General features: G+C 46.4%; 1 protein-coding gene across 1 annotated transcript in view; it reads left to right on the top strand.

The window, feature by feature from the left end:
• Positions 1 to 12876, top strand: part of LOC121537624 (ras-related protein Rab-6B) — a 173370-nt gene that overhangs the window by 71501 nt on the left and 88993 nt on the right. Inside the window, exon 2 of the mRNA XM_041845208.1 lies at positions 4397 to 4455. Coding sequence (XP_041701142.1) covers positions 4397 to 4455 — 59 coding nt within the window. The remainder of the gene's footprint in view (positions 1 to 4396; positions 4456 to 12876) is intronic.

Here is a 12876-nt window from a genome sequence, read left to right as displayed (position 1 = left end):
GGAGGAGGATAGAGGAGGAGTGAGGAGGATGAGGAGGAGGAGGAGGAGGAGGAGGTGAGGAGGAGGAGGAGTGAGGAGGAGGAGGAATGAGGAGGAGGAGGAGGAGTGAGGAGGAGGAGGAGGAGGATGAGGAGGAATGAGGAGGAGTAGAGGAGGAGGATGAGGAGGAGTGAGGAGGTGGAGGAGGATGAGGAGGAATGAGGAGGAGTGAGAGGAGTGGAGGAGGATGAGGAGGAATGAGGAGGAGTAGAGGTGGAGGAGGATGAGGAGGAGTGAGGAGGAGTGGAGGAGGGGGAGGATGAGGAGGAGTGAGGAGGATGAGGAGGAGGATGAGGAGGAGGAGGAGGAGGAGGAGGAGTGAGGAGGTGGAGGAGGAGTGAGGAGGAGTGAGGAGGAGGAGGAGGGAGGAGGATGAGGAGGAGTGAGGAGGAGGGTGGAGGAGGATGAGGAGGAGTGAGGAGGATGAGGAGGAGTGAGGAGGTGGAGGAGGAGTGAGGAGGATGAGGAGGAGTGATGAGGAGTGGAGGAGGAGGAGGATGAGGAGGAGTGGGGGAGGAGTGGAGGTGGAGGAGGAGTGAGGAGGATGAGGAGGAGTGATGAGGAGTGGAGGAGGAGGAGGATGAGGAGGAGTGAGGAGGAGTGGAGGTGGAGGAGGATGAGGAGGATGAGGAGGAGTGAGGAGGAGTGAGGAGGAGTGAGGCGGAGTGAGGAGGAGTAAGGAGGAGGAAGAGGAGTGAGGAGGTGGAGGTGGAGGAGGATGAGGAGGAGTGAGGAGGAGTGGAGGTGGAGGAGGATGAGGAGGAGTGGAGGAGGATGAGGAGGAGTGAGGAGGAGTGAGGCGGAGTGAGGAGGAGTGGAGGTGGAGGAGGATGAGGAGGAGTGGAGGAGGAGTGAGGAGGAGTGAGGAGGATGAGGAGGAGTGAGGAGGAGTGAGGCGGAGTGAGGAGGAGTGAGGAGGAGGAAGAGGAGTGAGGAGGAGTGAGGTGGAGTGAGGAGGATGAGGCGGAGTGAGGCGGTTGCAGGACAGGTTTGTTCAGCCCTGAGGGGCCGTGGAGCCTCCCAGGCTGAGGTAGATATGGTAGGCTCCTCCCCAGCTAACAACAAACGTTCCCACAACTTAAGAGAACGTTCCCTTAAGAGTCTCGTTAGCTAATTAACTAACGTTTTCATAGGAATTTTCCAATGATGTGCAAGGACTGCTTCCAATAGAACATTCCCTTAATGTCAAATAGAACTTACCCTGAAAGTGGTTACCATGTTCTCAGAATCTAAGATATTAGTGTTCTGGACATGTTTCATGGGACCATTACAAGAACATTCATGTGTCCAGTATTCTGTGGGTTAGGAAAATATTCCATCAACGTCCCCACAAACATACACAGAGCATGGTTACAATGTTCTCAGAATATACTATTTAATGTTCTAGACATGTTTAATGGGAATGTTGCGGGAACATTTCTGTATATCAGTTGTCAGGATGAAGTCTGATGGTCCCAAAGAAACGCTCTCCCCCCAAAAAAGTTTAATTACACATCATGCCTTGTTACTGTTGCCGAGCCAATCAACGCCCTGATTGGTGAACCACTGATCCATTCATAGCTCTTTGTCTGTTGGCAAGGTTAGGGATACTACTTTTTCATGTTTCATGGGAACATTGCGGGAACATTTCTGTATATCAGTTAGGGATACTAAACCTGTTTCATGGGAACGTTGCGGGAACATTTCTGTATATCAGTTAGAGATACTCAACATGTTTCATGGGAACATTTCTGTATATCAGTTAGAGATACTCAACATGTTTCATGGGAACATTTCTGTATATCAGTTAGAGATACTAAACATGTTTCATGGGAACGTTGCGGGAACATTTCTGTATATCAGTTAGAGATACTAAACATGTTTCATGGGAACGTTGCGGGAACATTTCTGTATATCAGTTAGAGATACTCAACATGTTTCATGGGAACATTTCTGTATATCAGTTAGGGATACTCAACATATTTCATGGGAACATTTCTGTATATCAGTTAGGGATACTCAACATGTTTCATGGGAACATTTCTGTATATCAGTTAGAGATACTCAACATGTTTCATGGGAACATTTCTGTATATCAGTTAGGGATACTAAACATGTTTCATGGGAACGTTTGGGGAACATTTTTGTATATCAGTTAGGGATACTCAACATGTTTCATGGGAACATTTCTGTATATCAGTTAGAGATACTCAACATGTTTCATGGGAACATTTCTGTATATCAGTTAGGGATACTAAACATGTTTCATGGGAACGTTTGGGGAAAATTTTTGTATATCAGTTAGGGATACTCAACATGTTTCATGGGAACATTGCGGGAACATTTCTGTATATCAGTTAGGGATACTCAACATGTTTCATGGGAACATTTCTGTATATCAGTTAGGGATACTCAACATGTTTCATGGGAACATTTCTGTATATCAGTTAGGGATACTCAACATGTTTCATGGGAACGTTGTGGGAACATTTCTGTATATCAGTTAGGGATACTCAACATGTTTCATGGGAACGTTGCGGGAACATTTCTGTATATCAGTTAGGGATACTCAACATGTTTCATGGGAACGTTGTGGGAACATTTCTGTACATCAGTTAGGGATACTCAACATGTTTCATGGGAACGTTGCGGGAACATTTCTGTATATCAGTTAGGGATACTCAACATGTTTCATGGGAACGTTGTGGGAACATTTCTGTATATCAGTTAGGGATACTCAACATGTTTCATGGGAACGTTGTGGGAACATTTCTGTATATCAGTTAGGGATACTCACACACAGTGATTTTGGTTTTCAACGTACATATTCGACAAAGATGACGACATTGTGCTCATTTATACAGTCATTATAATTCAACACCTGGGATTTGAACTCCCAACCTCTTGGTACACGGGACTCCGATCTCTCCGCTACGCCACCATGTCCGTGTCAGGTATAGGTTAATCGGACTATTCTCATCATTGATTTGATTTACTTATTTCAGAAATTTAAGAGCTTTCTGTATAGTTTCCTAATGTTGGTGGGACATGTTAACCTGTTTCAATGATACTCCTGAATCACTATGATCAATAAAATACTTTAACAGAGCTTAAATTTACTTCAAAGTGCATTCACCCTGTTGCTTACACCTATCAAGTTGTTTCATCTAAGTGCCTAAGGAGGAGGGGTTTGGGTTTAAGGAAAAGGGGTTCGGGCTTCTTCTGGACAGGAGCTAATTATACTGATGAGAGATATCCCTAATTGGGACAGTGGTTTGGGCACCACTGGGCTCCACACCAACAACCTCACCCACAGAAAGACTTCCAGTGGTGAATAGTTTTTTTTTTTTTTATGTTCAGTTTTACTGGTCAGGAAATGTATGGATTCGTTCCCACAATCAATGTGAAATCAAAAATGTGCATTTCCACAACTTCCAAGGAACCCAATGTGCTAGCTAGGTTTCTACCAGGCCCTATGGGCCCTATTCATTCAAATCAATTTCGCTGTAAAATCAGACAGTCTTATGTCTTTGGGGAAATTAGCATTTAAATGACTTGTGGACGAGAGCTTTTCCGGCCTCCTCAACTGGAGCAGAACCAGGCTTTTCTGTTTACATAGGAGCCACCCCCTAAGCCCCAGAGTGTGTGTGTGTGTGTGTCTGTGTGTGTGTGTGTGTGTGTGTGTGTGTGTGTGTGTGTCTGCGTGTGTGTGTGTGTGTGTGTCTGCGTGTGTCTGTGTGTGTTTGTTGATGATGTGTAATTTCCTCAAGTACTTTCAACGACCCTGGACCACCCTGGACCATAGCTGACCTTCAGGTAGCCTGTTGAGTGGGTGCTTCAGTACTGAGTGGGGAATTTGGATAGAGAGGCAGCCCACTGGGAACACGTTGGTTGAATCAACGTTGTTTACATGTAATTTCAACGTGGAATAGATGTTGAATTGACGTCTGTGCCCAGTGGGAGGTAGCCTAGCATATGAAAAAGCTTTATTGTGGGAAATACTAAGAAAGAATTTCCCACAATAAATGAAAAAAGTCCTCAGGCTATAAAGGGACAAACATTTCAGCTAAAGAGCCTTCATCAGGGTGTTTGTTATTCATATAGTTTATTCTGTTAGACACCTCAACTAAAGTGTAGTCATGAGTTATTTACTGTTTTAGCACAAACTGCTGGAATATCACTGTCTCTAGCTCCCTCTCTCTCTCTGTTCCAGAACCCGTCTAACACCTCATCTCTCTCTCTCTCTCTCTCTCTCTCTCTCTCTCTCTCTCTCTCTCTCTCTCTCTCTCTCTCTTTCTCTCTCTCTCTCTCTCTCTCTCTCTTCTCTCTCTCTCTCTCTCTCTCTCTCTCTCTCCTCTCTCTCTCTGTTCTCTTGTAGTTGGGAAGACGTCTCTGATCACGCGGTTCATGTATGACAGCTTTGACAACACATATCAGGTAGGTAACGGAGGCACCACACTGCCGCACTGCCGTCACTGACACTCTACATTTTGTCTCGGTCACTCACTCCACCAATCACAACGGTGAACAGATAGAATTGACCCATCCCCCTACCATCCCCCCAGATTCAAACACAGCTGTGCAGTACTTTAGTAACATGGCGTTCAAAGAGACACCTCTGAAACATCCATAGTGACAGACCTCTGAAGATTCACACTCTTTCCCTCACTACCACATCACGTCTCCTGAGCAGGGTGACAGGTAGCCTAGCGGTTAAGAGCGTTGGGCTGAAAGGTAACTGAAAGGTCGCTGGTTCAAATCCCTGAGTCAAATAGGTGAAAGATCTGTTCCCTTGAGCAAGGCACTTAACCCTAATTGCTCCTGTAAGTCACTCTGGATAAGAGTGTCTGCAAAAATGTAAAAGAGATCTTAGAACCAACCAGCCACTCTCCATTCCCAGACGTTCAGTATAACTACGCTGTGATGAGATTTGGGCGGTGTATTGTGATTGGAGTACTTTCAGCTTTCTGGTAGGTCAGAGCTGCTGTAACTCTCACAATGGACACTGTATCCCCTTCGATCCCTGCATTCAATGGCGCCGGAGGGGATGGCTGCTGTTTTTACGGGCTCCTAACCAACTGTGCTATTTTGTGTGTTTTTTCGCATTGTTTGTAACTTATTCTGCTACCGTCTCTTAAGAGCTTCTGGATATCAGAACAGGCGATTTCTCACCTCGAACTGGACGAAGATGTTTTATTTAATGAGTCGCGAAGGATATAATGCTTCTCCGAGACTAGGCCCAAATCCCCGCCATTCGCGTGAAGAAAATACGGAAATACAGGGGGCGGAGATCGGGGGGGGGGGGGTGCCTTGTGAGAATTCGTCCGCGAGTGGGTAACCCGCCTCTACCATCCGTTCAATTGGCCAACGTGCAATCACTGGAGAATAAACTGGATGAGCACCGCTCGAGACTATCCTACCAACGGGACATTAAAAACTGTAATATCTTATGTTTCACCGAGTCGTGGCTGAACGACGACACAGATAATATCCAGTTGGCTGGGTTTTCCGTGCATCGGCAGGATAGAATAGCTACGTCCGGTAAGACGAGGGGTGTGTCTATCTGTCAATAACAGCTGGTGTGCGATGTCTAATATTAAGGTAGTCTCGAGGTATTGCTCGCCTGAGGTAGAGTACCTCATGATAAGCTGTAGACCACACTATCTACCAAGAGAGTTCTCATCTATATTTTTCGTAGCCGTCTATTTACCACCACAAACCGCACTCAACGAGCTGTATAAGGCCATAAGGAAACAAGAAAATGCTCATCCAGAAGCGCCACTCCTAGTGGCCGGGGACTTTAATGCAGGGAAACTTAAATCCGTTTTACCTCATTTCTACCAGCATGTCACATGTGCAACCAGAGGGAAAAAAACTCTAGACCACCTTTACTCCACACACAGAGATGCATACAAAGCTCTCCCTCGCCCTCCATTTGGCAAATCTGACCATAATTCTGTCCTCCTGATTCCTGTTTACAAGCAAAAACTGAAGCAGGAAGTACCAGTGACTCGCTCAATACGGAAGTGGTCAGATGACGCGGCTGCTACGCTACAGGACTGTTTTGCTAGCACAGACTGGAATATGTTCCAGGATTCATCCAATGGCATTGAGGAGTATACCACCTCAGTCACCGGCTTCATCAATAAGTGCATCGACGACGTCGTCCCCACAGTAACCGTAAGTACATATCCCAACCAGAAGCCATGGATTACAGGCAAAATCCGCACCGAGCTAAAGGCTAGCGCTGCTGCTTTCAAGGAGTGGGACACTAATCCGGATGCTTATAAGAAATCCTGCTATGCCCTCAGACGAACCATCAAACAGGCAAACCTTCAATAGAGGAGTAAGATTGAATCGTACTACACCGGCTCTGACGCTTGTCGGATGTGGCAGGGCTTGCAAACTATTACGGACTACAAAGGGAAACCCAGGTGCGATTTGCCCAGTGATGTGAGCCTACCAGACGAGCTAAATGCCTTTTATGCTCGCTTCGAGGCAAGCAACACTGAAGCATGCATGAGAGCACCAGCTGTTCCAGACGACTGTGATCACCCTCTCTGTAGCCGATGTGAATAAGACCTTTAAACAGGTCAACATTCACAAAGCCGTGGGGCCAGATGGATTACCAGGACGTGTACTCAGAGTATGCGCTGACCAACTGGCAAGTGTCTTCACTGACATTCTCAACCTCTCCATGACCGAGTCTGTAATACCAACATGTTTCAAGCAGACCACCATAGTCCCTGTGCCCAAGGAAGTGAAGGTAACCTGCCTAAATGACTACCGACCCGTAGCACTGACGTCGGTAGCCATGAAGTGCTTTGAAAGGCTGGTCATGGCTCACATCAACACCATCATCCCGGAAACCCTAGACCCACTCCAATTTGCATACCGCCCCAACAGATCCACAGATGACGCAATCTCAATCGCACTCCACAATGCCCTTTCCCACCTGCACAAAAGGAACACCTATGTGAGAATGCTGTTCATTGGCTACAGCTCAGCGTTCAACACCATAGTGCCCTCAAAGCTCATCACTAAGCTAAGGACCCTGGGACTAAACACCTCCCTCTGTAACTGGATCCTGGACTTCCTGACGGGCCGCCCCCAGGTGGTAAGGGTAGGTAACAACACATCTGCCACGCTGATCCTCAACACGGGGGCCCCACAGGGGTGCGCGCTCAGTTCCCTCCTGTACTCCCTGTTCATCCATGACTGCATGGCCAGGCACGACTCCAACACCATCATTAAGTTTGCTGACGACACAACAGTGGTAGGCCGGATCACCGACAACGATGAGACAGCCTATAGGGAAGAGGTCAGAGACCTGGCAGTGTGGTGCCAGGACAACAACCTCTCCCTCAACGTGAGCAAGACAAAGGAGCTGATCGAGGTGATCGTGGACTACAGGAAAAGGACGGGACGAACACCCCCATTCACATCGATGGGGCTGTAGTGGAGGGGGTCGAGAGTTTCAAGTTCCTTGGTGTCCACATCTCCAACAAATGATCATGGTCCAAACACACCAAGACAGTCCTTAAGAGGGCACGACAACACCTATTCCCCCTCAGGAGACTGAAAATATTTGGCATGGGTCTCCAGATACTCAGAAAGTTCTACAGCCGCACCATCGAGAGCATCCTGACCGGTTGCATCACCGCCTGGTATACTATTTGCATAGACTATTGGCATATATCAACTATTGGCATGCTCTTTTAACCTCTTAAGGATCTGACCCTTTTTTTTTTTTGCCTAAAATGACATACCCAAATATAACTGCCTGTAGCTCAGGACCTGAAGCAAAGGTGTGCATATTCATGATACCATTTGAAAGGAAACACTTTGTGGAAATGTGAAATTAATGTAGGAGAATATAACACATTAGATCTGGTAAAAGATAATACAAACAAAAAACATGCGTTTTCTATTTATTTATGTTTTTGTTCCATCTTTGAAATGCAAGAGAAAGGCCACAATATAATATTGCAGTTTAGGCACAATTTACATGTTGGCCATTAGATGGCAGTAGTGTGTGTGCAAAGTTTCAGATTGATCCAGTGAAGCATTGCAATACTGGACTATTTTGTATCAAGTCTGCCCAAATGTGCCAAATTGGTCAATTGATACATTTTCAAGTACATAACTATAGAGAACATACAAAAATGATATGGTAATACAAAATGTAAGTTTACACACTCCCAGGAATGTCATACATGATGGATCATTAGCTTATACACTAAATTTCACACATCTAGATGGCCGGGCGGGGTGGGTGTGGAGCCAGAGACAGCAAGGGTTCAAACTGTAGAACCCAGTTCCTACATTTGAATATAAAAATTGATTTTATCAAACAAAACTATGCTATATTTTATCTCTGGGACCCTCAGGATGACAGATCAGAGCAAGATTACTGAATGTAAGGAAATGTTTTACCTTCAGAGGTGAATGTATCAAACCAGTTGCCGTGATACGTTTTTTGTTGTTGTGCACTTTTCTCTAAATATATTATCATTGTAATAGCTACTGTAAATTGGACAGTGCAGTTAGATTAACAAGAATGTAAGCTTTCTGCCCATATAAGACATGTCTATGTCCTGGAAAGTTTGCTGTTACTTACAACAGTCATGCTATTCACATTAGCGCATGTTAGCTCAACCGTCCCGTATACGGGACACCGATCCCGTAGAGGTTAAAAGGGAAAGCAGGAAAAGGAGGTTAGGAGGGCCGAAGTGCGTTTTAGTACAAATGGACCAGGGTGAAGTCTTGATGGTGGTGGTGTTCAGCGAGATAGACCTGTCGTGATTCAACTATTCACTGGCACTTATAGCTCTGTCAGTACCCCTATATTTTTGGTGGTGTCAGTAGTTATGGTGGTAGTTATATTAAGCATTACATTTACATTTAAGTCATTTAGCAGATGCTATTATCCAGAGCAATGTACAAATTGGTGCATTCAACTTAGGATAGCCAGTGTGACAAACACCACTGGGGAGGGAGGTGTAGAAGGATTACTGTTATACTATTCCAGGTATTCCTTAAAGAGGTAGGGTTTGAAGTGTCTCCGGAAGGTGGTCAGTGACTCCGCTGTCCTGGCGTCGTGGGGGATCTTGTTCCACCATTGGGGTGCCAGAGCAGCGAATAGCTTTGACTGGGCTGAGCGGGAACTGTGCTTCCGTAGAGGTAGGGGGGCTAGCAGGCCAGAGGTGGATGAACGTAGTGCCCTCGTTTGGGTGCAGGGTCTGATCAGAGCCTGAAGGTAAGGAGGTGCCGTTCCCCTCACAGCTCCGTAGGCAAGCACCATGGTCTTGTAGTAGATGCGAGCCTCAACTGGAAGCCAGTGGAGTGTGCGGAGGAGCGGGATGACATGAGAGAACTTGGGAAGGTTGAACACCAGACGGGCTGCAGCGTTCTGGATAAGTTGTAGGGGTTTAATGGCACAGGCAGGGAGCCCAGCCAACAGCGAGTTGCAGCAATCCAGACGGGAGATGACAAGTGCCTGGATTAGGACCTGTGCCACTTTCTGTGTAAGGTAGGGTCGTACTTTGCGAATGTTGTAGAGCATGAACCTGCAGGATCGGGTCACTGCTTTGATGTTAGCGGAGAATGACAGGGTGTTGTCCAGGGTCACGCCAAGGTTCTTTGCACTCTGGGAGGAGGACAGAATGGAGTTGTCAACTGTGATAGTGAGATCATGGATCGGGCAGTCCTTCCCCGGGAGGAAGAACAGCTCCGTCTTGCCGAGGTTCAGCTTGAGGTGGTGATCCGACATCCACACTGATGTGTCTGGCAGACATGCAGAGATGCGATTCGCCACCTGGTTATCAGAAGGGGGAAAGGAGAATATTAATTGTGTGTCATCTGCGTAGCAATGATAGGAGAGACCATGTGAGGATATGACAGAGCCAAGTGACTTGGTGTATAGAGAGAATAGGAGAGGGCCTAGAACTGAGCCCTGGGGGACACCAGTGGTGAGAGCATGTGGTGCGGAGACAGATTCTCGCCACGCCACCTGGTAGGGGCGACCTGTCAGGTAGGACGCAATCCAAGAGTGAGCAGCGCCGGAGATGCCCAACTCGGAGAGGGTGGAGAGGAGGATCTGATGGTTCACAGTATCAAAGGCAGCAGATAGGTCTAGAAGGACAAGAGCAGAGGAGAGAGAGTTAGCTTTAGCAGTGCGGAGAGCCTCCGTGAATGACCAGTCTTGAAACCTGACTGGTTTGGATCAAGAAGGTCATTCTGAGAGAGATAGCAGGAGAGTTGGCTAGAGACGGCACGCTCAAGAGTTTTGGAGAGAAAATAAAGAAGGGTCTGTAGTTGTTGACATTGGAGGGATCGAGTGTAGGTTTTTTGAGGAGGGGTGCAACTTTCGCTCTCTTGAAGACGGAAGGGACATAGCCAGCGGTCAAGGATGAGTTGATGAGCGAGGTGAGGTAAGGGAGAAGGTCTCCGGAAATGGTCTGGAGAAGAGAGGAGGGGATAGGGTCAAGCGGGCAGGTTGTTGGGCGGCTGGCCATCACAAGTCGCAAGATTTCATCTGGAGAGAGAGGGGAGAAAGAAGTCAAAGCATAGGGTAGGGCAGTGTGAGCAGGACCAGCGTTGTCATTTGACTTAATAAATGAGGATCGGATGTCGTCAACCTTCTTTTCAAAATGGTTGACGAAGTCATCCACAGAGAGGGAGGAGGGAGGGGGAGGAGGAGGAGGATTCAGCAGGGAGGAGAAGATGGCAAAGAGCTTCCTAGGGTTAGAGGCAGAGGCTTGACATTTAGAGTGGTAGAAAGTGGCTTTAGCAGCAGAAACAGAGGAAGAAAATGTAGAGAGGAGGGAGTGAAAAGATGCCAGGTCCGCAGGGAGTCTAGTTTTCCTCCATTTCCGCTCGGCTGCCCGGAGCCCTCTTCTGTGAGCTCGCAATGAGTCGCTAAGCCACGGAGCAGGAGGGGAGAATCGAGCCGGCCGGGAGGATAGGGGACATAGAGAGTCAAAGGATGCAGAAAGGGAGGAGAGGAGGGTTGAGGAGGCAGAATCAGGAGATCGGAGGGAGAAGGATTTAGCAGAGGGAAGAGATGATAGGATGGAAGAGGAGAGAGTAGCGGGAGAGAGAGAGCGAAGGTTGCGACGGCACATTACCATCTGAGTAGGGGCAGAGTGAGTAGTGTTGGAGGAGAGCGAGAGAGAAAAGGATACAAAGTAGTGGTCGGAGACTTGGAGGGGAGTTGCAGTGAGATTAGTAGAAGAACAGCATCTAGTAAAGATGAGGTCAAGCGTATTGCCTGCCTTGTGAGTAGGGGGGGACGGTGAGAGGGTGAGGTCAAAAGAGGAAAGGAGTGGAAAGAAGGAGGCAGAGAGAAATTAGTCAAAGGCAGATGTAGGGAGGTTAAAGTCACCCAGAACTGTGAGGGGTGAGCCATCCTCAGAAAAGGAACTTATCAAGGCGTCAAGCTCATTGATGAACTCTCCAAGGGAACCTGGAGGGCGATAAATGACAAGGATGTTAAGCTTGAATGGGCTAGTGACTGTGACAGCATGGAATTCAAATGAGGAGCTAGACAGATGGGTCAGGGGAAAAAGAGAGAATGTCCAATTGGGAGAGATGAGGATTCCTGTGCCACCGCCGCGCTGACCAGATGCTCTCGGGGTATGCGAGAACACATGATCAGACGAGGAAAGAGCAGTAGGAGTAGCAGTGTTTTCAGTGGTAATCCATGTTTCCGTCAGCGCCAAGAAGTCGAGGGACTGGAGGGTAGCATAGGCTGAGATGAACTCTGCCTTGTTGGCCGCAGAACGGCTGTTCCAGAGGCTGCCGGATACCAGCTTAATATTGCAGATAGATTGTAACTTCCATCAATGTAATTGTCTGCATCACTTCCAATCCCCCATGTTTAAAAATAAATATATACATATATATACACACATACATACACATATACACACATACATACATACATACATACATACATACATACATACATACATACATACACATATCCTTTAAAAATATATATATATTCCCCTTTATTACTTTCCAACCCCGCCACCCTTTCCCTACTTGGAGTAAACTAGTGAACAACAACGCTTAGGCCTCTACTTCCAGCTTATACTTACTATCTACATTTTATGGACACAGTCATTTTTACAATAATTACATTTAGTTTGTTTTTGCTCCTGAACTTCCTCTACCCTCAACCTCTCCGATCATTTTCATGATGTCCATCCGGTTTGCTTCTATATGCCATATCTTTCTAAATGTGCTCTTTCACAAAAGCTCTCAACCTATAACCTATATACTTATTATGGACACAATATGCTTTACATTAGTTATCTTGTTGTTATTGTTTGTTGTTAGTTGTTATTAGTCCCATCCTTCAATTCCATTCAACACCTCCCATCTATATTTTAACACCATCCATATAGGATTTATATTTGCCATATATATTTCAACTGTACTGTGATGTCTTACAAAAGTTCTGAACCTTTCTATTCTCATTGTTTCTACAGATTGTAAATTGAAAATAAACATTTTTGCTAATAGTATTATTATGTTATTGATCGATTGACTATGACTTTTCAGATCACCCAGTAGCTAGCTAGCAATGGCGTCGCTGTGAACGAATGTAGCTGGCTAGCTAACCTCGATAGTTTCTCTATACTACACCTGTATCTTTGATACAAAGACAACTATGTAGCTAGCTAACATTACACTAATCAAATCGTTCCATTTTAATGTAATGTGTGTCATATTACCTGCGGAGCGAAGTACAGCATCAGGACCATATCCATCTCTTCTGTCTCCCATCAGCCAGCTGAGAGAGACAGAGAGAGAGAGGAAGGTACCAGGCAGAGAGAGAGACAGAGAGAG

This window comes from Coregonus clupeaformis, chromosome 11 (genome assembly GCF_020615455.1).
Source record: "Coregonus clupeaformis isolate EN_2021a chromosome 11, ASM2061545v1, whole genome shotgun sequence".
NCBI lineage: Eukaryota > Metazoa > Chordata > Actinopteri > Salmoniformes > Salmonidae > Coregonus > Coregonus clupeaformis.
Note: the sequence above shows the minus strand (reverse complement) of the source record. Positions and strands in the feature narration are given on the sequence as shown.